General features: G+C 42.8%; 1 protein-coding gene across 1 annotated transcript in view; it reads right to left on the reverse strand.

Moving 5' to 3' along the window:
* Nucleotides 1-27,792, reverse strand: part of CACNA2D3 (calcium channel, voltage-dependent, alpha 2/delta subunit 3) — a gene marked incomplete at its 5' end in the record, with an annotated part of 947,927 nt that overhangs the window by 307,468 nt on the left and 612,667 nt on the right. The window contains one exon of the mRNA XM_011947304.1: nucleotides 10,789-10,867. Coding sequence (XP_011802694.1) covers nucleotides 10,789-10,867 — 79 coding nt within the window. The remainder of the gene's footprint in view (nucleotides 1-10,788; nucleotides 10,868-27,792) is intronic.

The following is a 27,792-nucleotide window of genomic DNA, read 5'->3' on the forward strand; positions in this document are numbered from 1 at the left end:
CTAGGAACCACAAAAATTAAAGGCTATTTCATTTTTATAAACATAACAATAGTTATGATTAATTTTTGAGTGCTAAGTGCCGTGAAATTTGCTAAACACTTGATCAATGTTGTCCCTTTTCTTTGTGACAACACGTTTAAGTGCAGATGACTGTGCCTATTTTAAAGATAAGATTGACTGATGCAGATGGGGATATATTTTTTGCCTATGCTCTCTCAGGCATCAAGTAGCAAATACAGATGATGAGTCCAGGTTTGTAAGTCTCTTAATTTGTCCCTTTTACTTCTACTGAATTTTGCCCTTTGTATGTTTGAGGCTGAAATTTCAGCTCATATCATGATGTGGTCCCCAGCGCTGCCTTTTTTTTTTTTTTTTTTTTTGAGATGGAGTCTTGCTCTCTCACCCAGGCTGGAGTGCGGTGGCACAATCTCGGCTCACAGCAAGCTCCGCCTCCCAGGTTCATGCCATTCTTCTGTCTCAGCCTCCCTGACTAGCTGGGACTACAGGCGTCCGTCACCACGCCCAGCTAATATTTTGTATTTTTAGTCGAGACGGGATTTCACCATGTTAGCTAGGACGGTGTCAATCTCCTGACCTCGCAATCTGCCTGCCTCGGCCTCCCAAAGTGCTGGGATTACAGGCGTAAGCCACCGTGCCCAGCCAGGTAGACATGATTTCTAAGCAACAGAAACATTCTCAGCATGCTGTTGTCTTATGATTGGGTATGCCATTTTGATCTTAAGTTCCAGGGCACTGCTATGTTCCTGCACTAATGAAGAGTTCGGGGTCACATCAGCTTTGCTATGGGTTAGGAGATGTTAAAAGGGAAAGAGTGAATTGAACACAGGCCTGGATCCCTTGGAGCGAGCCCTTCATTCACACATTGATTGAAGGTTTTCTTGGTGTTTAGCATTGAAGAAGCAGCAATTAACAAGGTGAGCAAGACCCCTGCCCTCCTGGGGCCTGGCAGTTCTGAGTAAACAATTACAAAATGGTACATTCAACATTAAGCTAAAACATACAACAGGTACGGCCAATCAAATGTGGTTACCCTGAGCAAGGGTCAGTGTAGCTGGAACCTTAAGGATGAGGACCAGTTAGCCAATGGAAGAGGGATTAAAGATAGTGTCCAGCAAAACAAGGAGTATAAATAAGGACCCAGAATCAGAGAGAATCAGGCCCCTTCTAGGAACTAAAAATAGCTCAGAATGGCTGGAGTTAAGGAGTTGGTAGAAAGAGCGTAGAGACAGGATGACATAAGATGACAGAAATGGGCAGGAAGACTGTCACACAGAACTTGGGAAAGTTTAGACTTTATCCTGTAGACAGGTAGTTAGGGAAGGATTTCAAGGAGGGGATGGACACAGATTCTTGTTTCCTCCCTGTGCCTCTAAATAAGGATCTTAGGCTCATACCAGCTTCTACTCGCCAAACAAATTAAAGAGAGTATGTGTGCCTCTGAGGCCAGCTCCATCTCAGCACTAGCTCCAGAGTTTATAGAATCTCTTAGTGACTAAAATAGGGCTCAGGATAAGGAAATACCAGCCTTTCTGTTGTCCAGAAAGGGTCGGGACGCACCCAGAGGATTTCCAAACAAAGGCCATCTGGTTTGAATTTGGTGTGCCGACCCCAAACCAGGTTGGGACCATGTGGCTTCTGGGTTCTTGATGACAGCTCTGCATAGTGCTAATTAGCATGCACTGTCACTCCTGCCTGCCCCCACCCTCCTGGCCTGGGCCAGAGCCTTTCCCATCCCAGGGGAAACAGGGCCCCAAAGGAATAGGCTGTGAGTTTCTGTCCTAGTTTGAGACCTGGGAGCAGGGCCTATGTTCACCTCTCTCAGCCATCAGGCACCATAGTTAGGGAGACCCATTTGGGATGCTGCTCTAGCAAATGCTCCTACGTGGTTCCTCTTAGAGGCATGGTTGGAAAGGACAGGTTTTAAAAAAGGTTTGCCAGAGGACAGGGAACACACCACACCCATAGTTATCATCTCTCCAAGCATGGAGGCTGCACTCAGCGTTTGACAAGAAAGAAAATATTTCACCTCTTCTTTAGCAGGCAAATCTTGGTCTCTACATAAAGGGTCTTGACACAGAGGACAAGAGGGGTGCTACCATGTTGAAGGAGGGGGACACAGCTCAATAGCTCTGGACCTTTAGGATACAGGGATGAACACTTTACAGTGTCAAACAATTCTGTTTAGGCACCTGTGCTCCTGGGCCCAGACAACATCTTGTAGGAGTTCTTCTTGGTTGTCTGTATTCACATCTAATCCTCAAAGCCAGCAGTAAAGCTCCCTGATTTGGGTTTTCCAAAACAGTGCCAAGGGAAGAAAGATGAATTTAGGAGGAGGGTGGGAGGGACAGGTCATTAGCATAGAGAAGGAGTTGGGGAAAAACAATCATACATTTGGAAAAGGACAGGGCTGAGAAATCATCCCCACTTGGTCTTGCTTATCACAGCCAAGGTTCTGAAAGATTACAGAAAGCTGACTTCTGTCTCCAGAGTGACAGACCCATGGCCAACTGTATACCCAACACCTCTACAGGGATAACTAGCAGGATTCTCAGGCCGAACTCATCCAAAGCCAACTCCTGACTTCCCTTCCCAAATCCATTCCTCTCCCAGTTGGTCATTCCCATCTCAGAAAGTGGCACCACTGCCCAGAGGGGCCAAAACATAATTATCCTCGATATCCATCCTTTCCTCACCCCACCCTATATGTAATCCACCAGCATGTTCTTCTGATCCTATCTCTAAAATAGATCTAAACTCACTTCCCAATCTCCACTGCTTCATTACTCCAAGATGCCATCATCTCTCACCCAGAGTCCACAAGAGTCTCCCCACAAATCCCTCTCCTCCTTGTCTAACCTCCTCACAGCCATCAGAGATTGTCTAAAAGGTCGCAGCACATCATCATCTTCCTGGTTGAAATCCTACAATAGCTTCTATTTAGAGTTAAAATAAAATCCAGATGTTTTACTCTGACCTCCAAGACCCTCCCTGAATTGGCTCCACCTACCTGGGTGACCTCATCCCTGCCGTCTCCCTCTTGCTCACTGTTCAGGCTTGCTGGCCTTCGTTCCCCGTCTCTCACATGCCAACCATGTTCCCCCACTCAGGGCCTGTGCACTTGCTGCCCTCCGCCTGGGACACCCTTTATCCCATTTTTCAAGTTTGGTTCCTTTTTGTCACTCAGGGATCAGCTCAGAGAGGCCCTCCCTGACACTCCTGTCTGAAGTCACTTCCTCTCCCTTCACCCTGCATCAGTTCCTTCAGAGGACTCATCCATCACTGGATTCTCACTTTCTTATTGTGTTCTCTCTAACTGGAATATCAGCTCCATGAAATGATTCAAAAATCCCCACCTTGTTGAGAGCAGTATTCCCAGAACAGGGAGGGCAGGTATGCAGGAGCCATTAGTAAGGCAGGAACATTCACTGAGGTCTTACTGGGATCCACCTTGCCTTTCTGCATGTGGGCCTCACGATGGCCCAACGCATGTGCTCACCGTGTAGGGGAAGAAACATAAACTCAGAGTCATAATCTGTCCTGGATGAATTCGAATCCAGGTTCATTTGATTCCAAAGCGTTTGCTCTGAACCACTGAAGACACTGCGTCTTTCGCTGTTGGGAAGGGACAGGAGAGATGCTCCGAGCTCCTGCCCCAGGAGGGTAACTCTAATGGGCTATTTGTGTATTGTAGCTGGGAAACTTTGAGGATGGGGATGGGGCAATATATGACTGTCCTCTGAGGTTTCAGCAATAGTAATTACAAAGTTCTACTCAAAGCCCAGTCTATAGTTCCAACTTATACTTCACTATGTAGACCAGGGATGCAGATGTATAAAAAGGTAAGAAAAGATAAAATTTTTAAAATAATATTAACAGTAACAATGTATGCTGCAAAGCTTATGCACATTTGATTCCAACCCATTAAAATTTAAAATCTCTGAGTCTTTTTTTTTTTTAAATGTCTTAGTATAAGTTTTAGTTAACAAATGATTGATAATAGGAAATCGCTAAGGGCTGGAATCTGGCTGTAACCATAGACACTTCCCTTGTTTTCCCTCTGTATTCTCTCAGCTGGCCACTTTCCCTTCCCTTTCCCTCTGTTTTTTTCCTGTTAAATTCTAGGTCTTGAATGTTTATTCTCTTTTTTAATGCGCTTTTTCGAACTTCATATATCATGTAAGAAAACAGAATCAGCAATCATTCGGTAATTACCAAGGAGCAATTAATGTTGAAATTAGCCACCTATTACACATGGTCTACTCATTTTTCTCTATAACATCCATTTATTTACCTTATTCCCTTGCAGAGCTCCTTCTGTGAACTCTGGGTTACAAATACTGCATGTGATAAACCATATGCAGTGCAGTGCTTTGTGTTTCTGAGATATTACCACCGTTCCTTGGGGATTTTTAGAGTCTTTTGCCTCAAAGCTGCCTGAGCACAAGAAGCTCCTGTGGTGAATCATTAAATACTCCACTTTGCAATGACCAGATCTGAGGGTACCAGGAGTCTGTCCTTGGAGGGCAGATCCTAGCTGTCTACCTCATATAGTGAGGTCTTCCTTCCATCTTTGGAGTGATGGGTGTAGCTTCCTTTGAGTCCTTTGAGTCTTTGAGTCTTTCTAAAGACTCTTCCCACCTTAAGCAAGGCAGGCTGAAAACCTGAGAGCCAGTACCAAAATTTCAGTCTCCAGAGGGTGCCAAGGTAAGAATGAGATTTAGGAGGGCAGTGAAGGTAATGCTGTGGCTTCCCTGGTTTGCATTCCCTATGAGCAACAGTGTTCTTGGAAGACGCTCCCAATACTGTGTTCTGTTTCATCTTCCTCCTCCTCCCTGTCAAGATCACACACTACTGAAAAAAACACTTATTTCTATAGAAAAATGTATAATTTATAAACAGCTTCGTACCTCCCTGTCTTCTTTGACTTCACAAAAACAAGCAAGAGGCCTGTTGAGTGCTGAGAGCAGAAGAGCCCATATTCATGGTATTGGAGAGAATGGATATCAAGGGCAAGGAGCCTAATGGCCTTGGTGGGAGAACTGCACTCCTGAGCAGAGCTCTCAAAATCAGCTTGAGCCTCAGAGCAAGGGACATATCTTCTCCTTTGTGACTATGACTACATTTTAATTTCTAACTCCAAGTTAAAAATAAAAGAGAAAGAAGAAAATAATCTAAAGGTACACTCTGGGGAAACAGGAATGCTGTCTCTTTCCTATAGCTCCGTGGCTGCACCCATCACACTTTGCCGTGGTTTCTCCTGGTCTCATCTTATCTACAGCCGTAATGTCCTCAACTCTGAAACATCAGGACCTGAACCATACCACTGTGCAAGCTGAAGCAGTGCCATTTCCAGCACATACAGGCTGGGCATAAATCCCAGCTCTGGCCTTTGTTAATTATGGCACATTGAAGTCCTTTCTCATCCCCTAGTTTTCTTTTCCTAGATTACCTCAAATGAAGAGAGATATGTAAGAGTTCTCTATGAATCACAGCTTTCTCCTCTCCAAAGAGAAGCAGCCTCACATCTGGTGAAAAGTTCAGGCTGGGGCTTTGGGTTACCTGGGCCTGAATCCTAGCTCTACCGCCTGCTGGCTGGTAATTTGGAACAAGATGCTAGTCTTGCTCAGCCTTAGTTTCCTTCTCTGTAGACAAAAATAATAACAGTACCTCAAGAGCCTTTGGGAGGATCAAAAGAGGTAATGCACAGATGTATTCTTTTCTATGCCTGGCACTTACTGAGCAGCCTGCCATCCTTACTTGCTGTTTTACAATAACAGCAAGCATCACCATCTTCATCGCCACTCAAAATCTCTGATTCTAAGGAATGTGTGCAACAAACTATGAAAAGGTTTTTAAATAGCTGCTGTTTGTGCCTTCCTTCACCTGTCTTGAAATAGCAAAATGTTTTAATTGTCACTTTTGTCCTGCCCCCGCCTATGACCATTCCGGCCTCATAAATGTGAAGCTATCTTTTGGGGGACACTACATGTGGAAAGATATAATGAGATTAAGAATCTTTTTATTGAAAAAAGATTGGGAGCTGGACCTTCCAGGAAGTCTCAACCCACCAGTTCTCTTTCAAGTAAGGAGAGAATGACCTTTAGCCCACAGGAAAGGGGTAAGCTAAGCAGACGACAACACATGTGGCATTTCCATTGGACCTGACGATGACTGATCGGTTGAGAACCCAAACATGGAGGCCCTTCTTTATTTGCACAGCTGGAAAACACTCCATTAACTGTGATTTTTGAAGGAGAATCAGCCAGTGCTTATTTAAAATCTTGGCATACTGAATATTAGAGAAGGTCACCATGGCTTTGTGAAATATCTGAGCTAGTCAGTAGTCGGCCCTCTTTTCTGTGTTCCAGTTCACTTGTTTTTGAAATAGTGTGAACACAGAACTTTAAATTCCACCAGTCATTCTACAGTGGCAATGATTGTTTTAATGTATTTAAAATGGCTTGCTGCTTTGTCTCATTAGGGTTGGTTCCCTCAAGACAGGACCTACTTATGCATAAAATGAAATAAACTCACAAGCTCCAGGCCTCCCTGGATTTTGCTGGTAGACTGGAGGAGGCAGAGAACTATTGCAAGGGGGGTACGAATGTCCCCAGACATTTGTTTCCAGAGGAAAGTGTCTGAGATCTGCTGGCTAAGAACTGTCTCCATGGCTACCAGACTCCCAAGGAAGAAGTCCTGCACTGATAGCAGGTCCTTGACCACTAACTCAGGAACAATGTGAGAGCCCTCATGATTCTTGCTCCCTCCCAGGGTCATTCTGTGGTCAGGCCCAGTGGGTTAGTTCTGCTCCTTGGACTCTCCTTGGGTCTGCTCTGGTCCCTGAATGCTAATGCTTCATTTCACTGCAGAACTTGGCTGAGTCAGGGTGAAAATATGTAAGGGGGCCCTCTGGACCTCATGACACTTGAGATGAAAAATGTTATGCTGCCTCCATACTATAACAATCTGAGACTATAAACAATGATTTAATTAATGACCATAGAAGAATACTTGCTCACCGATGTTACATGGTCCAAAACCCCTTAACTGATGCAACGTGAAGCCAATGTTTATATGGGCACAGATGACTGGAATATCACATTTTGATGGCATTGCTACTTTGAAGAGCGGCAAACAGTGACATTCCCAAGGCTCTTTACATAGAAGCAGAATGAGGAAGGTGAAATTATCGAGAGAGGGGCTAACTCTGGTAGCAAGGGAAATAACTGGATGTGGACAGGAAGGGAAGGAGAATTATCATGGAATCCACAGCCTGTCCAGCCAAGCAGCTACTATTACCTCCTCGGATTTTCTGTATTGCTGTACTCATAACTTGTAAATCCTAAAGGCTATATTCTATAGCCGGGCCGTAAAATACTCTGAGTTGACTAAACTGTCTTCAAAAGGATGCCTCAAAGACTCTTATAAACAATGACTAAAACTAAATTATGGTGTAATATTAGTTGATTAAGACAAGACTTCAATTTGAGTAATTTTCATCAGCTGGACACAGACAGTGGTAAAAACAATAACCCATGACTAAATGCATACTAGCTGATGGAAGAATTGGAATCTGATGTGGCAAGAAATAACAGGAAATTTAAAAAAAAAAATTAAAAAATGGAAAGAAACTTTTTTCAAGACCACAGAATAAAGGAAAAAATGGGAAAAGTATAGCTAACTCAAGGTTTTTAAATGTCAACAAAGTTCCAAAACTAATTTCAAGAAAGGCCTCTTCACTCAGAGGAAATTTGGGATCTACTCGGCCTCCATCTCCTCTGCCTGTGTTCTTCCTATAGTTCTCCCTGAAATGAGGCCAAATGTATAACTCTGAGACAAGTAGAATTATTGACACCTTTTAGTGAAGCAAGCCAGACAATGAAGGAAAACAATTGTAGAATGTGTTATTTTAGAGCTTCAAGGATATGTTAAAAACTTCCATGCAGCCCTTCCTTTTTTAGATGAGGAAATTGAGCCTTGCTTAAAAGAGTGTTCAAATAGAAGCAGATAATTAAAGAAAATGCCAAGCAAAGGGAAAGATGCGTGCAGGTTTAAGAGCCTGCCTGTTCACCTATTCTTAGAGAACTTTCCCACACTTCCATCCACAGTGCTGAGTCCCCCAGAGCACTTATTTCTCCATGGGCTTCCTCTGCCCACACCCAATTCAGCAGGGAGAAAGAACTGGCCCAAGCTGGGTACCATAATCTCTTCACAGGGGTGAGGGGGTGAGGGAGGACGTGAAATTAGACTTTAGATTTGCTAGTCAGCCTCGAATGGAAAAGATATACATTCTCCTTTCTTATATTGTGCCTTGCCCACAGTATTGTTGTGTGGATGGATGGGCATGTATAGTATGGGGTGGCCATTCCTGGCTATATGCATGCCATAGTAGGGAAGGTCTACCTACAGAGAAGTAAGAATGCCATGGACATATCAGAAGAAATTGAGAAGGAATAGAAAAACAAAAACATGTCTTCCTTCTCCCTTGTGAGACCCAAGCTTCCCTTCCCACCAGGGTTCTGAGTCACTCCCCTCTCTCTCCAAAACGCCCTTTTTCTAATTTCAGGGAACAACTTTGGTGGCTTGCACCTAAAACAACTTTGTCTTAGGTCATGAAAACTGGAGCAAAGACCCACAAACTCCTCGGTCCTCTTTTCTCCACTAAAGTCCAAACACTGGAACTTTTATAAAGGATGGCTTGGGAGACCCATTTAAAGCAGACCACTGAAATCCATCAATCCCAATCTACTGTGCAACAGGACCTACCTTCCTTTATTAGGATTTAGAGTTGATCTACTGTGCAACAGGGCCTACCTTCCTTTATTAGGATTTAGAGTCGACTTACCTATTTTTTCAAACATCAAAGGAGCACACACTGTGGTACGAGGTTGGGCTCTATCAGAGCACCCAAGATGAAATCAGAGTCAAAGGCTGCTCTCGTGGAGCTTGTAACCTCAGAAGGGAGGCAAACAGGACCCAGAGATCAACATAACATGAGAGAATAACTCAGGGTACTTACATACCAGAGACCAAGCTACCAACTTTATTTATATGGCATCATGTCATGCCCACAACATGCTTGAGGAGAAGGTATTGTCACCACCTCTGCTCTGTAGATGACATGACTCAGACCTACCCAGATAGGTTTGGTAACTTGCATATAGTTGGTGGAGAGTGATTGCTCAATTTGGATACAAGGAGTCTGGACTCTCCCACCTATTAACTTGCTATGCTTTGCCTTCTTGGCTGCGTATAAAATGAAAAGAAGGCCTTCACAGACTGGGCAGCCCTATTACTTACTTTCCAGTGCTGTCCCCAAACTATTTGTTTCTGACATGCAACAGGGGATTGGTAATCAATTAACCTTATGAATATAAAAAAGCTGATGATTACTGAGCACTTCTTATGTCCTAGTATTGAACGAGGCACTTAATATGCACCATTTCATTAATAAGAATCAAGGGAAGAACTGGATACAAACTTTCAGTTGGACAGAAGGAATGAGTTCAAGAGATATATAATATAACATAGTGACCATAGTTAATAACGATATGTTATACACTTGAAAGTTGCTAAGAATAAATTTTAGGTATTCTCATCACAAATAAATTATAAAGATGTAAGGCAATACATATGTTAATTAGCTTGATGTAGTCATTACACAATGTACTTATATTTCAAAACATCATGTTGTATGCCATAAATATAAATAATTTTGTTAGTTAAAAAAATTAAAGGAAGAATTATTATTACCGTTACCATTTTGAGTGTTTGAACATTGAGGCAAGTTAAAGTTGACCAACTTAATTAGTAATATAGGTAAAGTTATGCTATAAGAACATATCAAACTAAAAATCTCAGTGGCTCAACACTAAAGTTTATTTGTTATGAACACTATTTATAATCCAGTGTGGGTTGGCAGAGGCAAGGGGCAGTGAAAGTCATCTGCTCCATGTGTTCACTCAGGGACCCAGGCTAATGAAGGCTGCTGCATCTCATGACTGTTCTGTCTGGACCATGTACCTTCAGAGTTCACTAGAACAGAAGAGAGTACCAACACCACCACACTAGCTCTCAAATGCTTTAGCCCAGAAATGACTCAGGTTGATTTCACTCACGCCCTGTTGGCCAGAACCAGTCTTGAAGTCCCCACCTATATGCAAGAAGGCTGCGAATGATGAGAGAGCATATAGATATGTGATGCACAGTAAATGTCTCTGCCATAGTAATTCTCCCAAGGCTACTCAGCTACTAATCAGAAGAATGGAAAGACTTAACCACTCCACTTGACTATGTCCTCAAAATTTGGCACTGGGCGTAGTGGCTCATGCCTGTAATGAGGCCACTTTGGCGGGCAGATCACTTGAGCTCCAGAGTTCGAGACCAGCTTGGCTAACATGGCAAAACCCTGTCTCTACTAAAAATACAAAAATTAACTGGGCATTGTGGGGCACACCTGTAATCCCAGCTACTTGGGAGGCTGAGGCACAAGAACCACTTGAACTCGGGGGGCAGAGTCTGAAATGAGCTGAGATCGCGTTACTGCACTCCAGCCTGGGCAACAGAGCAAGACTCTGTCCACAAAAAATTAAAAAACAAAAAACCCCCGTAATTTGGAAGAAACCATTATAGGTCTATCAGTAATCACTTAGATACACCCAGACTTTATCTTAGAATTATTAGAACTCTCTACTTTCTCATGAATATTCCTAATTCTGCAAAAGTAGGTGGAAGTTATTCAGAGCCAAGCACATTGGGAAGACCCACCTTTGTTGGCACAGGCCATCCACTTTAGATTGTCTGCAAACGCAGCCTCTCGTCCAATGAGGTATGTGAAGATGCGAACCTGAAAGGAAGACAAATGCATGGCTGAGTGGCATTCACTTTTTGCCATCCTGTGCAGATCACATGCATGGCTCACACACATGTGGCTTACCTCTTTAATGCTCCATGCTTCCCATCTGCAGGAACATATTTAAGACATCTGAAGTATAGTCAGCTAAAATTGTATTCAAAACTGGGGCCTTTGATCTTTTAAACCATATGGCACTGGTGGTGGCTGTTTTTCAGTGTGCAAGTCATGACAGAGAAGAATAACTGGGAATGGGAGACTGGCAGCCTCACGGGCCTGGGCTTGCTCCACACATATGGACAAGTATCATCTAAGTCTGGACCAAATCCCTAACCATTTTCCCCACTCACACAGGAAATGCAGAGTGTGCTCTTCTTGGGAATAAAAATGCCCCTGAAAGACTCTCAACATTTCCCTCCAATGGTGAGGACAGGCTGCAGACACTCTCTTACCATCTGTGGTGTCTGGCATGATATTAGAAGATAATTAACTGAGATGAGAGACACAGCTTGTGGCCAGGAGACCTATGGGGAATCTTTCTGGTCTTCCTAAGCTTTTGGTTCCTGAAGAGCAAAGAACATATGTAAAAACTTGGCTTTCTTATTTTCTATTGGTTTCTCAACCCTCTCTTATGAGGTCAGAACTCTTTGAAACAAAGCATGACCTACCTGCCAGATGGTATTTAAGGTTAAATGAAAAAAATATAAGGAATGAAAAGGTTAAAATCCTTTAATTCAATTTAAAATGGTATGTGGGTCAACGCTACACAATCCAAACAAAACCCTTCTGATGAGCCATGTGCAGCCTGTGGCCACCTCTTTGTGACTGAGGTCAATGAAGACATGGCATTAGATGAATGACACTCATCAGGTGGTATCAAAGGCTTTACCAGGTGATGTCCTTCCAGCTCCTCTAGTCTGGTGGGTCAAGTGCTCCTACTGCTCCTCCCCAGCCTTTGCTACAATTGTGGTTAGCTAGTATTTTGTGTAGCTGGTCTGTGAAGTCAATCTGCTCGCTAGGGTATCCACTTGACAAGGGAAGGAAAGGATGTCTCCTTTACCTGGCTGGGCCCTGATGGAGCACTGCACTTGGAACATTGATACTCAATACATGGAGACATAAAAAGATATAAATGCTTACAGTGGATTGTAAAAATGAATATTCTGTTTTAATTATGCATATCCTCGAATCTGGGCATTATAATTTGAAGGCTAGTTGTGAGGTAATGGTTTCTTCCCAACTTAAAGAGATATGTAAATGCACGTTATTATTATGGAATGTCAGTCTGTGCTCATCTGTGCTTGGTAAGGCCATTACTTTATTTATCAAAGCTCCTGCAAGGGGGCTTTCTGGGTGGATGGGCAGGCAGACAGACCTCTCGCCAGTCCTCTGGCTCTTCTCCACACCATTCCCATCAGAGTCACATTTGGGAGTGAGGATATGGTTGTTTTGTTTTGTTTTTTTAAATTGGGAGATTCTGGCTTCTCTTGGGGGGAACAGAAAGCAAAGATCCAGTTGGGCACAGTGGCTCACACCTGTAATCTCAGTACTTTGGGAGGCCGAGGTGGGCAGATCATGAGGTCAGGAGATTGAGACCATCTGGCCAACAAGGTGAAATCCCATCTCTACTAAAAATACAAAAAAATTAGCTGTGCATGGTGGCATGCATTTGTGGTCCCAGCTATGCAGGAGGCTGAGGCAGGAGAATTGCTTAAACCCTAAGGCAGAGGTTGCAGTGAGCCAAGTTTGCGCCACTGCACTCCAGACTGGTGATAGAGTGAGGCCCCGTCTCAAAAAAAAAAAAGAAAAGCAAAGATCCAGCCTCATATTGCCAAAAGTGATTACCATTGACCCTCCTTCATATAGCTGCACCCCCTGTTCACTTTCTCTGCCTGTCCACTGTCAGCACTTAACTGAGAATCTCTGATTGAGGGGAGAAACTGAGGCCCCGTTAAGTAAAGTGTTTTGCTTAATTTCATCAAAGTTTCATCTCATGAGAGAGGACTTCTAAGACCTCAGGATAGCACTGGTATCTGTTTTCAACCTTTGGGAGATGCTGGTTTGGTCAATACAGAAGATCCCAATCAGCTCCAAGGCCCAGAGCCAGCACACACAGAATCCAGGACGAACTGGAATCAAGTCTCTTGAGACCAGACCCATGCTTTCTCATAAATCTTTGTCTCTAATTTCAAATTTAAGCTCTTTAAACTGGACCAGTAAAAACTTGTATCCCCACTGGCTCCTTGGCAATCAAGAAAGCATAAGGGATGTCTCTGTGGAAATGAAGCAATGAGTCTATCTTTATAAACAAAGACCCAACACAGAACAACCCATATTTTTGAGCAAAGGTGGCTGTGAGTACCAGCCTCCTCTGCTGTCTAGATGAAGAACCTTCATATAAACTGAGTTCTCTTGGAGACATAGTTAAAACTCCAGAACAATACTGTGAATCACTAGCGAAACTTCTATAACTCCTCATTTAAAAGATGGCATCCTATTTGGAAAACCAGTAGGATCGCGCCAAACTTCAGATCAGACATAGCTGCTTAAGAATAATTGTGCTAACAATAACCACAGTAATGAAAACCATCACCACGTCCCCTACCTCACCAGCACAGTCCTGCCATGACCACCACCACCATGGTGGCTGCTACAATCAGCACCATCCCCTGGGTCAGGTAATGTGCTGAGGGGTTTATGGGTATTGTATTTGTTTTGTTGGTTTATATGTTATTTTATTGCTTATGAAAGAAAATCAGAACAACGTTCAATATTTCCACTGATTTGTAGTCGTTGGCTCCCAGTACACTGACTGACCTCCTTATCTGAGCGGAAATGGCATGAAAATGACTTGTTGCATGCCTGCCTACAAAATAAACATAATCAAAGGATGCTGGGTTCACACCCTACATCTCTCACAATAATGCCTTTCAACTGACCACAGAAGAAAAGAGATTTTACTTTAAAGTAGTTTAAAATAGGAAATATTTTGGAGAGAAATTTAATAATAACATTTTATATTTGTGTATTTTTTTTACACAGTAATTCCACCCCTAAGCATTTATCTTATAGCTGGAACAACAAATAAAATGCTTACGGGGACTAAGAGACAACAAAAATGACATAAGTTGTAGAAGAGAGTACATATTTTCTGGAAGCCCTAGAATTCAGATTTAGACATTTTCAAAAATACACAATTAAAAGTACACGGATGTTCACCTTCATTACTTGTAAAGGTCAAAAACTGTTAAATTCTAAGTCTTTCTTGATAGCTGACTGGCTAAAAGTTCATGGTACATTCGTGTAGTGGGCTATCCGGCAGCTATGTCCTCATCCATGATGTACTGGTAAAAGTGAAAAGCAAGTTGTGGGTTTTGTGTAGCACAAAATTCTATTTTTTTCTAAAAGTGGCCCCACACTTTTTATTTCATAAATTTTATACCATTTTACAAATAAACTAGCATTGCTTTAATAATTAAAGATCATTTTAAGTGAAAAGAAAGTAATGACATTGCTATTTCCTGAACAATTCTGTTAGCACACAGGAAGAATAAACGTTGCAGTGAAAATCAAACACAAAAAAGAGATGACATGTGGAAATGACGTCCTGGCCTTGCATATTCCAGTCAGTGCTGCCTTTCGCTACTGCTCATTTAACTGAGTGCAAAACCTCTGTGAACAACAGTCAAATCGCTCCTAATTTCCATTGTTAACAGATTCTATACCCTAATGGATCTTATTTCCAACAACTGGAGTTTCTTCCCTAGGAAGCACCACATAACAAACTTTCAGTGGTCTGCCTTGAGCCCAGCTACTTTTCTGATGCAATGAGTGTGAAGCAGAGCCAGATCTGGGGTGGTCCTGAAGGCCAGGTACATGGCACAGACAACCATGGGAAGGTGCTGTGGCATAATTCTGTGGCATACACCAGAGCTCTCTGGAAAGCCAGGCTTTCATGCTCATCATCTGCAGGCATGGAGTGCACCACTTTCATTAATGCAGCTCAAAGGCAGGGGTAAAAAGAAGTCTGCATCAGCCTATTCGCTCATTTTGATCTCCCACTTAAGTTTGGATGGTCTTTAAATGTTCTACAAACCCAATTAAGCTTAATAAAATGTTAAGATGTAGACTTTCAAAGTTCAAAGTCACTTACTTTAATCTACTTAGTATAAAATTTCCCCAATGGAACAAACAAAAAACTCATCCAGATTTTTCAAAAAAGCAATTATGCTTTTTACTCACATTGATGCAATCCCCATCAGAAACTGAGAGGGGTACCCTTCTTCTTAACCTTTGGGGAAGACAGATAGTGACTTTGTAAAGATAATGAATCAAATTTTCTCCTTTCTGCAGCCATTAAAATTAGGGGAGGGAAGTGGCTACCAGGAGAGTTATATGGGGCAATTGCACAGACAGAAAATAGGCTGCTGCTGCCTACGGATCTCCCTTCAATAATGAAGAAAGCCTTGTGCTTCTGAGAGAGTCCAAGAGTAGCAGTTTGTCATCTATCACGTGTAACTCATGAGTGCCTACCACGTGCCAGGGATCATTGTTGGTGCCAAGGCTACCATGGATAAACAAAACAAACTCTGCCCTCAGAGACTTCACATTTTCTTGGGAGGGAAACATAACAAATGGCAAATTCATATAGAATGTTTATGTATTTGTTGGATTAAATGCTGATAAAGAAAATAATGCAAAGTAAGGTGATGGAGAGTGATAGGGGGCTGCATTTTTAGAAAAGGAAGACAGGAAGGTCTTCCTGATAAGATGATATTTGATCAGAGATCTAGACAAAATGGAGTGGGGGAGAAGGAACAAGCCACATAGCTAATGGGAAAGAGCATTCCAGGTAAAGGGAACAAAAGGTACAAGGTCGCTGTGACAGGGAAGCTTCAGGGATATTGAAGGGGCTTGTGTTAATGGAATACAGTCACCTAGCAGAGGTTGCAGGAAATTAACTTGGAAATACAATGGGTGCCACATCACATGGACCCTTGTGAGTCACTTTTTCTTTCTTTTCAGGAGGCACTGAGTGGAAGTCTGACATGAGCTGATACATAATGTAAAAGGATCATTCTGGCTGCAGGGTAGAGCATAGGCCATGAACAGGTTCATGAGCCAAAGGAAAGCATAGGTTCATGAACATGAACTCAACCTGATGGCCCATTCCATTCTATTATCCTATGATAATCTTATAATTCTGAATGCCCATGTCCCATCCATAGCCATAGAGAGTAAGGGTAGAAACAGAGGTAGTAAGCAGGAGGCCACTGCAATGTTCCAGGTGAGAGATGACAGTGGCTCTGGCCAGGACAGTGAGAGTCCTCAGACTTCACAAGGCATCAGTATCACCAGGGGCCTTGAATCACATGTTGAAGGTGGAGTCTTAGCACCCACCCTCCTGAGGTTCAGAACGAAGTAGGCCCAGGGATACACATTTTTTAAAATGCCCATGGTGGGTCTGACACAGGTGGGCTAAGGCCAACACTTTTAAAAAATGCCACCAAGCAGATGAGGTCTAAGTGAGACCAAACATTAAGAAATCACTGGAGCCATTTCCAGGAAAGCTATTCCTACAGTTTACTAAGGATTGAGGCAAAACTTTAAGGAGTTTACAATCCAGTGGGTGGTTAAAAAAATAGAGAAGCTGGATCAAAATGACATTTTTTAAAAAGCTTGTGTCAACCAAAGAAGGCAGGATCATGAGCTATCAGCCGGACTTGGCAAGCAGGATTAGCTAACTACACTTTCCTCTTTCCCCAAGAAAGGGCAGATTTGTATCCTGTTATCTGTAGCTGCTGAGCTGGGTCTTCACAATCTTTGGAATTACAATAATTCCACTCTTGCTCCCAGATGCAGAGGAAAGGAAGGTTTGGAGACCGAGCACTTATGAGCCTCAAAAAACAGTCTATACTTTTATAGAAAAAAGAAGGTAATCTTTTATTTTAAAAAACATTTAACTATAAATCCATTCCTTTTACCCTTAAAAGCAAGCAATTTATATGAATCATTTATGTCAATGTCATTTGCTATCGAATCTGTTCATTACCTATGGATTCCCACATTCATGGGTTCTAAATTTTAATTTACCTAAGTGGTAGCCTCTGTATTAGGCATGCCTTCCTGTCTTTTCTGCCTTCCTGTCATCTTCCTGTCGTCTCACCTGCTCATGTCCTTTTGGACTCACTGCCCAACTCAGTTATTCCCTTAAATACTTCCAGGATTTCTCAAAATGATGAATGACTTCGCTTTAGAAAGGGGTCTCCTTTATGTTTTAAAGTCAATTTGCAGTTAATGAATATGTTCTTAATATATATCTTCACAAAAGATATTACTAATGAACTTTCATAGTTATTTGCTCATTTCTGTGATTTCTGGTACAGAGAAGCATTTTTGAATAAAATCTTTAATCTTTAAGAAGAAGATACGGGTTAGAACCTGATTACTCACATAAATGCTTCATAAATCATTGCCAATATTTATCTTCATGAAAATTCTACAAGAGTAGAGATGGGCTCAGAGAAGGTTGACTCCAAAGGAAACAGTTATATTGAGCAGGCTGCTTTAATCTAGAAGCCATCATGCTCATAATAAAAAAAGAAACATCCTTATCCAGAAGGAAAAGAAAGGCAACCATGGTAACGCTACCCTGAACAAGCAATAAAATGGGATAAATTGAATTAAATTACAAAAGTAATAAAATTTCAACAAACGAATATCATAGATCATTATGAAAAATGGACTGTCACCTTGGGAACACTCTAAGAGTCTATATAATCTCCTTTTTCCCAAGCATGAGTGCCTGATACCTAATGTGTGGAAAAAAAAAATTCCAATTCAGAAAAAAAAATTGTTATTTGTAATCTTCTAGCCAAAGGGAGAAAACTCTAGTTTTATGGCCATGTGTTTTGTCAAGGTGAAGGAGACAGGTGTTTCTTGGCCACCCAGAGACTATGACCTGGAGTTGGTACAATGGAACACAAGAGATTACACACAGCTCAATGGAGCAGTAAGAAGTCAAGCTGCAAACATCCTCAAAGGTGTGTGATGCAATTTATTAGACTGTCCAGCTTCACTGAATTCATTCAGGGGACAGAGCCAGTATATTAACCATGTCTTTGGATTTTCTGTACTATTATTGCTCTGATGTCTGAGGCCTTATAACCTTGGAGGGACTGTCCCTCCTAGGGTTAGCTAATTCCTGGAGATAGTAAGCAACTGGCCTGCAAGTGCATTTCTGATACACAAATCAACCAATCCACAGCCCACGCCTCCAATCACCTACCTCCATCAGGCTCTCACACTCGAGGTCATACCACCTGCCCTAATCACCCCAGGACCAGGTAGCAGACAACTAGGGGCAGCCCTTCTACCCCAGTGCCCACTGAGACGATTGACTACCTAATGCTAAGCCTGGTTGGCCTGCTTTGCCTCCTTCTTCCCATGGAAAACACAATAAAGGCTTCTGCCCTCTAGATCTCTCTCGCTGCCCACTCATCTTGCCTTGGCACTTCCCTGTGTGGGCCTTCATGTATGGCATGCCTTCTGCTTCTAGGAAACTATGGATACAATATACTTCTTCCTTCATGACAATCATTTCTGTGTCTGTGTACCTTGTTATACCTGACTAAAACAAATTCCAGGTATTCTTAAAACAACCAAGTATTATTTGTTCCAGGTGGATCCAATGCTGCACTTACTGACTTGGTGATCTTGAGTGAAGTATTTAAACCTACTGAGCTGTACTTGCACCTCCCCCAACGTGGGGATCCTCCACCCACCCACCTCACATTGGTGATCAACAGCAAATGAGACAGTGGAAGCAAGGACAGGTCAGAAGTATCAAATCCCATTCAGTTAGAGTTGCATCCCACTCGCATTTCAGATAACTTGATGCAGTGAAACTAAACAAAGGGAGCCAAGGAAAGCCAAGTCTTCCATCCATAGATACTTCCCTCATCCTGCCCAGAAGTTTGGTTGAAGAGGAAGCTGACTCCTGTGGGTGAAGAATGGGATTTTTCACAGGGGTGGGTTTTGACAAACTATCACTGATGTTTGTCAATACCAAGGATAACGGGGTTGACAATTTCTAACATAATCAGGAACAGTAGAGCTATAATAACAATTACAACTTTTATAACCCTTGGAGAGTCAAAGGATCCACTGAGAACTTGGCAGGGGCTATAAACCTTCTCCTACCCCTTACCCCCTCCCCGCAAAATCCAAAGGCTATATACTCACAATTTCAGATAAAATTCATGAGGGCTGGGGCATTTCCTCCACCAAAACCCAGATCTGGATTGTCTAGGAACATCTGGCTCCCAGGTTAAGAACCCCTGTCTTATAAATCTCTCGTATTTTGCACTACAAATTCCTCAAAATCAAAATGGTTTCTTTGGGTGATCAAGATGGGCCCTCTTAGTGGATATGCCCACCAAATTGAGAAAGAAGTTCATCTGGTCATTTACATGCCCATTCTGTGACAGTTTTGTGCCAACCAGTTATCAGCTATTCACATTCAGATCCAGAAAAATCGTATCAGAAGTGAGTCCTCTACATGGAGGGACATTGTGGAGAAATCAGGAGCCCTGAGACAGAATAGGCATCACTGTGGACCTTGGGTTTTTATGATGCATATCACATCATGAAGCCTTTGCATGACCACATGTAAAGGAGCAGGGATAGAAGGGACAGACAGACAGAACTGAGTCTGTAGAATCCAGCACAGTGCTTGGCACAGGGCCAGCACTCAAACACTTGTTGATTGGCCAACACCATAAAATCCCTGTCTACTGATACTAGGGATCCTGAAAGAAACCTGTCTCCAAGCTTCAGGCTGCTGGACACTACATGGCCTAGGATTTATATGGCTCAGAAGGCCCATCCTGCTTCCCTTGCTCTCCGAAACCCTGAGAGAGCAAGTGGTGACAGCCATTTGTTCGTAGGTATGCCCCATCTTTCAAGAAGGACGACAGATTCAATACCATGAACAAAAAGGCAACTAACACATGTAAATCCATCAAGTTAACCAAAAACAGATCAGAAAATTGACTTATGTCAAAGGGGAATAAATTGTTCCACAAACTGGGATGGCGATGGTTATGTTCATAAAACATCATGGGGCTGTGTCACTCTCTAGCTTAAAGCCCTCCAGTGCCTTCCCATTGTACTTGGAATACATTCTAAACTCCTAACACCACAGCTAAGATGCCCTGGAAGGTCCAGAAACATGACCAACTCCTTCTGGCTTTCCAGTTTTTCAATCCACCTCTCCCACTGCCTGGAGTGCCCCTTACCTCCTGTTTGCATGGCTAACTCTCTTTCACCCCAGCTACCCTCATCCTCATCACCCCTTTAGTTTCCTTCATGATACTCAGTATATTCTTAAGTTACATTAATGATTTATTAATTTACTTATGTTTATTTCTACTTCCAAACCGAAACATAGATGGGAGAGAAGGAGGCACCTGTGCCCAATTCAGTACCTGGCATGGAGTATTCTCAACGAATATTAGTTACCCACCTTTTCTATCCTTCTTTTCACAAATTTGGGAAATTAAAGGAAGTCAGCATGGGACATAGTTGAATTTATCAGCATAGAGCTCATTCCTTCATTGTGACTCCATTTTCAATACTTTTCTATTTTTCCAGACTGATCTGTTATCAATCAGTTGAGATTTTACTTTCTCTATGCTCAATTCCCATGATTTCTTTTTCTCCTGAAGCTCAGTGATAACATATGAGGAAATGGAAGTATGAAAAAGGTCTGGTCTTTGTTATTACAGCCTCATAGTCAGGGACCAGAAAAATGGTGTCTTATGCAAGGCCTCCCATGGATGGATGATCAGTATTATAATATTTCTTCTTAGGTGCCTGCCTCTTGATTCTAGATGGAAGCCATGCAAAGATTGAAGCCAACTGTATTTTAAATAACTGCCTGCTTCAGGGATTCCCTAGTGGGGAAAAGATCACATCTTAAAATAGCAATGCAGCTTTCAGTGGAAATCTCTCCTTTTCCCTACACTCTGTAAGAGTGGACAGATGGCATCATTTCATGGAAGCCAGAGCTGAGTGGGTGGACAAGTTGGCAGAAAGCAGTGGTTACCAAACAGGGCTAAGAATTGGATACCCCCATATTCAGAATCTGAGTCTTCCCTCAAATGAGCTGTGAGGCCTTGGGGTAAGTTACTTGATTATTTATTTATCTATAATTTTTGAGACATAGTCTTACTCTGCCACCCAGACTGGAGTGCAGTGGCTCGATCTCAGCTCACTGCAACCTCTGCCTCCCAGGTTCAAGCAATTCTCATGACTCAGCTTCCCAAGTAGCTGGGACTACAGGCATGCACCATCACATTGGCTAATTTTTGTATTTTGAGTAGGGATGGGGTTTTGCCATGTTGGCCAGGCTGGTCTTGAACTCCTGGGCTCAAGAGATCAACTCACCCCGACTTCCCAAAGTGCTGGGATTACAGGCATGAGCCACCGCACCCGGCCCCAGTGCTGTTTAAAGTCGAGGTAGACAGACTGCTTGAGCCCACAAGTTTGAGACCAGCCTGGGCAACATGGCAAGACCTCATCTCTACAAAAAATACAAAAATTAGCCAGGTGTGGTGGTGCGCACCTGTAGTCCTAGCTACTTGGGAGACTGAGTTGTCGGGGGCAGCAGTCAAGGTTGCACTGAGCTGAGATCCACTACTGCACTCCAGCCTGGGTGACAGACAGAGACCTTGTCTCCAAAAAAAAATTAAAAAGTAAAATAAATTTATGTGAAAATACAAAGGAATGAGAATATCCAAAAACTCTCCTTAAAAAAATAGGAACAAGGCAGGATAATTACCTCACTGTCTATCAAGGTTTATTATAAAGTATGGTAATTAAGGCAGTGTGGCTTTAGCGTACAAATACAAAAATCATCCAATGGACCAGCAAAGAAAACTCCAAAGCAGACCAACACATACATGGATCCCTGATTTGCAACGAAGAGGGCATTTCCAGAGCCTAGTGAAAGAACAGTCTTATTTTTTAATTTTTCTTATTTTTTTTTCTTTGGATGGGGTTTCACCATGTTGCCCAGGCTGGTCTTGAACTCTTGAGCTCAAGCTATCTACCCACCTCAGCTTTCCAGGGTGCTGGGATTATAGGCGTGAGCCACCTTGCCCAGCAAGTTACTTGATCTTTGTAAGTCTCATTTTCCTTACTTGTAAATTGGTCAACATCATAGAACCAGAATGATGTTGTTAAATGGCTGTTGTGAAATGGATCAAATAGAGTAAAATGTTTGGGACTTGAGGGGCAGGGGAGGATTAATTCTGCAAAGGAAGAGGGGTCTTCTAAGAGGAGATCTCCAAACGTGCTCTTTGCCTAGACCCTAAAGAGAGAAAAATAGAACAGAGAAACAGGGAAAGGTCTGAGTGTGAAGCCTGATGACATGACCTGGGTGTGTCTCTCTAGGCCGTAGAGAAATCTCTTCCTTTAATGCTCTCCCTTCCCGCCATCCACCCCTACCCTGAGTTTGTCTCCCTTTGCCTCCCCCTGCGTCTGGATCAGTGAGACCCCGAGGGCCCACATCAGGGTACACGACCAAGACCCACTTGGTCTTGGGCGCAGCTGGAGTCCTCGTGATGTTCTCATTGGGATTTGGGGCCAAAGCCCCACAGTAAGAAGCCGCATGCATCTGCACAGTGTCCCCTCTCGTGCCACCCTGGAGAAGCAGCACAGCAGCAGGTTACAGGTCGAGGAGTCAGGAGTTTTGGATTCTGCCCAAATCATTCTCAGACTCATTAAAACCAACAGCTGTTGTGAATTCGAAGCTAGCACAGTTGCCTTTTCCCAAGATTCTTGTCATTTATATTTTCCCAACCCATCCTCCCTGTCACTAGGAATTAGTCCAAAATAGCAGTTTCCCCTGTCACCTCACCTACTGCCTTCTGGGACTTCTGTCAGTAAGAAAAGTCAAGGACTCGTCAGACAACTGCAAGGATATTGCTGAGGACAGTGTTCGCTTTGTTTTGCCTCTGATTCTCCAAAAGGCAGACAGGTAGGGACATGGCTCCCTGTGGAAGGGGGAAGGACAGATCAGAATGACTCATGGGTTTTTGGTGATCTGTACAAGCTCACTCTCTGTATACCAACCTCTTGCCCTTCCAGGGGTTCTACTAACCCAAGATCCTCAACTCCCACTATGGAAGCATGCCCCCCTGGCTGAAGACCCTACTGTAGGAAGCTGCCAGTAGGACTTCAGTGAGCAGTAGCCTCAGGTGAATGGGGTGGCAAGGCAAGTCAATGTTCCTGAGAATTTGGGGCAACCATTATTTTCTTTTTGAGAAGCCCCAGGGAAAGTTTGTTTCTTACCTTCAGTCAGTATGAGTTGTATTTTATCCAAAGCAATCATTACATCTTAATCTCTCAGACCGTGATTTGCACAGCTGTCCTGGTTCCCTCTTTGCATACGCAAACTGGCTCAAGCAGAGGGCTCAAATACCCCATCGGAGACCAGGTGTTCTGTGGCTCCCCTGTCTTTGGTGTCCTTTTCTCCTTGCTACTGACAACTGACTTGTGTTACCTTTTCTGTTTTACGTTTCCCATCCACCCACCCTCCCACCTAGCCTTCCATCCATTAAGTATTAACTGGAAATACCTGCTAGATACTAAACATCCTGCTCCATGCTGGAGGCACAATGGGGAGGAAAAAATCCATATGGTCTCTGCCCTTGTGGAATTTGTAAGCTCTTGAAATACTTTTTATAGAATGGGGAAGACAAAGGAATATGAAGAAAATATATGTATTTCTTTATACATATATAAAACCATATGTAAATCGTTCTGTCATTCCAGAACTGGGTCACTACTGCACCCTCCCCACAAAGAGCTTGGTTTCCCTGAATAGGACATATGCAATCTTGGACTCTATGGCCCCAGCTCCAGTTGATAAGGAGGATCATGCAAATGCAAAGTCATCCTATTCCTTTTCTAAGCATAGTGCACTGGTAAGATGAACATTTGAGGCCAAAAGAATCCCAATGACTTCTCCAACTGTTTGTTCCTAGAAATAACCTTGCAGGCCCTCTCCATGGTTTTTGTTTGTTTGCTTATTTTTTGAGAAGGACTCTTACTCTATCACCCAGGCTGGAATGCAGTGGTGCGATCCTGGCTCACTGCAACCTCTGCCTCCCAGGTTCAAGCAATTCTTCTGCCTTGGTCTCCCAAGCAGCTGTGATTATAGGCCCACACCACCATGCCCAGTTAATTTTTATATGTTTAGTAGAGATGGAGTTTTGCCACGTTGGCCAGGCTGGTCTTGAAATCCTGACCTCAGGTGATACACTCGCCTCGGCCTCCCCAAGTGCCTCCATATTCTTTTCTTCCATCTCTGCCAAGTCTTTTATCCTATTGAGATGGTCTGTCACTCAGGGTGGAATGCAGTGGCATGATCTCGGCTCGCTGTAGCCTAAAGCAATCCTTCCATCTCAACCTCCCAAGAAGCTGGGACTATAGGCATGTGCCACCACACATGGCCAATTTTTGTATGTTTTGTAGTGATGAGGTCTTGCCATATTGCCTAGGCTGGTCTTAAACTCCTGGGCTCAAGACAGCCTCCCGCCTTGGCTGCCCAAAGTGTTGGGATTGCACATGTGAGCCACTGTGCCAGCCCCAAGTCTTACATGTAAGAGAAAAGCAAGAAAAGTTAAGTAGTACTGGTCATACAATAATGGGAGAAAAAGGCATTGTGACAGATAAGGGCTGAAGAAGGTGGGATTATATGGGATCCTAGATCATTCTTGTCTTCAGAGAGCTTCCTGTCAGTAGAGAAGCTATAAACTCATAGGCAGAACTTACATGGAAATGTACAGGGATGATGGCAAAGGGTGCTCTGCAAGGGAGCAAACAAATCAGGGAAATCCAAACCAAGAGGAACAATGTATTTTAAGAGAGAATAAAGTAAACGGTCTTGAGAGCTGGCCTCTATCTTGTTTCCTCACCCTCATAGTTTTGTTTATTTGCTTGTTTGTTTTTCTAGGGTCAGCATTTTTCATGGGGATCAAGAGAGGAGAAAGATACCATGTGCTGGAACTCAGCTGACTTTTTCAAAATACGTTTCCTTCAGTTGGGAGTCTAGAGACTGGTCAAAGCCAATGGCTCTTGTGGACTGCAGGAAGTTCTGCAATCTTCCATTTTAAACATGGGTTTTTGGGAGACTAGAGCTTTTCCTGGGAGAGTAAATTTGAGGACATGTCACCAGTACCCTACCACACTGAAGAGAGGAGCCAGATTATCTGCCACCTGGAAACTTACTCTTTCAGAGCACTGGGCAATTTCTAATGACAGCCGGTGTTAAAAATGGTCCTACTGAACAACACAGAGTGGAGAAATAACTTATTTGGAACCTTCTTGCTAAAATACAATTCTGCGACTTCTATCTCCTCTACTAATTTCTTAGTCCAAGCCACCAATGCCTCTCACTTGGAGAACCAGGTGGAACTCTTACCTGAGCTCTTCCACTGCTATCCAGCCCCAGAGAGAGCTTGTTATGACGGGAATAAGATAGAGTCCCTCTGGCCAGGCGTGGTGGCACATACCTGTAATTCCAGCACTTTGGGAGGCTGAGATGGGTGGATCACCTGAGGTCAGGAGTTCAAGACCAGCCTGGCCAACATGGCAAAACCCCACCTCTACTAAAAATACAAACAATTAGCTGAGAGTGGTGGTGCATGCCTATAATCCCAGCTACTCAGGAGGCTGAGGCAAGAGAATCGGTTGAACCCAGGAGGTGGAGGCTGCAGTGAGCCAAGACTGCACCACTGCACTCCAGCCTGGGCAATAGAGTGAGACTCCATCTCAAAAAAAAAAGGATAGAGACCCCCCCCTTTGCTCACAGCTCTACAGAGGCCTTCCCATATTTAAAATAAAAGGCAAAATGTGCTGGCCCCTTCCCTGTTTCGTAATCTCACCTCCATTTGCCTCCCTACTCAGCCCCAGTTGCCAAATTCCCAACCACCCTCCCTCTTCTTCCCAGACTAGACTTGTAAAAAATTCCTCTGACACCTAAAGTTCTCTCCTGCCACAGGGCCTTTGCACATATTGCCCACCTGCCTGCTCTGCACTAGAATATTTTAACACAACTATCTCCTTCCTATTTTTTTAGGTCTTATCATTGAACTTTCCATCTCCAAAAGACCCTTTCCTCTCTCCTTAAATCATAAGTTCCCCTTTTTAGTCTCTGTCTTAGCCTCTGTTGGTTTTCTGCATAGCACATGGTATAATTTACACTTATTTTGTCTGTCCTCTTGTTATATTCTGTTCCCTACACACACACACACACACTCACACACACACATACATGGATATAAGCTTCATGATGGAGATACATTAGTTTTGTTCACTGTTGTCTTCCCAACTGCCAATCCACAGCAAAAACCCCAAAAATGAATAACGTTATTGCATACAATTAAGCTAAGTGGGGATAATCCAACATGGTATAAAGAGTAAGAACATGCTAAAAGAAATAGAGGGATTAAATGAGGGCTGAAGTACTAAAACCTAGCATGTTGAACATCAGCCCCAAACCTGGTACCATACATGGTATGACTGCACTGAGGTGGTCACTGTCATCATTCTTATTTAACAGTTGAACAAACCAAGGATTACAAAGGGTGAGAATCTGTCCCAGGTCACACAGCAGGCAAATGATAGCTACTGGACCTTTTCAAGGCATGTGGGACCCCAAAGCTCATTTTCTTGATTGCTACATTATGACATGAGAACACAATAACAGGGCAAAGTGCATGAACCAGCAGATCCCAGAAGTACTACCTATGGCAACAAAAACAAACAAAAGACAGAGAACAAGATGTCCAAGCTCACTTTTAAGCACAAATACAAATACAAGGTTTAAAGTATTTTTGTTTGTTTTTGCCTATCAAATTGAAAATGATGTGTTAACAACCAGGGTATTGGGAAATATCCTTTCTGCTGGGGGGAATGTAAATTGGCATAAGTTTTCTGAAAATAACTTGGCCACATCTATTAAATATTTTAAATGTGCATAACCTTTGACACAGCAATTCTACTTCTAGGAAATCAACACAAGGAAACAATCATATAAAGAAATGAAGATTTAGCAGGAAGAATATATGTTGCAGTACTGTTCACATTAGAGAAAAATTACAACAACCTAAATATATCACAGAAGGGGATTAAATTATAGTACATTTAATCATGAACTTTCACGAAACCATCACAAATAATGGTAAAGGTGATTGCTAATGACTTGGAAAGACATCACTAAATGAACAAAAGAGGTTCCAAAATGCCCCATATACAGTCTGATCCCACTTACGTGTGTGTATATACACACACACACACACAAAAATATATATATACATGCATAGAAAAATAATGGAAAGATATATGCAAAAAGTGTCTAGTGCCATAATCTCTAGAGGACAGATAACAAGTGATCCCTGTTTCATTCCCAGTATCTGCTTTTTTATGTTTTTTTACAAATTTTCTCGACTTTTTTTTTATATTTTATGTTTTAGGGTACATGTGCACAACGTGCAGGTTTGTTACATATGTATACACGTGCCATGTTGGTGTGCTATACCCATTAACTCGTCATTTACATTAGGTGTATCTCCAAATGCTATCCCTCCCCCCTCCACCCACCCCACAACAAGCCCTGGTGTGTGATGTTCCCCTTCCTGTGTCCAAGTGATCTCACGGTTCAATTCCCACCTATGAGTGAGAACATGTGGTGTTTGGTTTTCCGTTCTTTCGATAGTTTGCTGAGAATGATGGTTTCCAGTTGCATCCATGTCCCTACAAAGGACACGAATCATCCTTTTTTAGGGCTGCATAGTATTCCATGGTGTATATGTGCCACATTTTCTTAATCCAGTCTGTCATTGATGGAC

Source organism: Colobus angolensis, unplaced genomic scaffold, assembly GCF_000951035.1.
Source record: "Colobus angolensis palliatus isolate OR3802 unplaced genomic scaffold, Cang.pa_1.0 Scaffold26, whole genome shotgun sequence".
NCBI lineage: Eukaryota > Metazoa > Chordata > Mammalia > Primates > Cercopithecidae > Colobus > Colobus angolensis.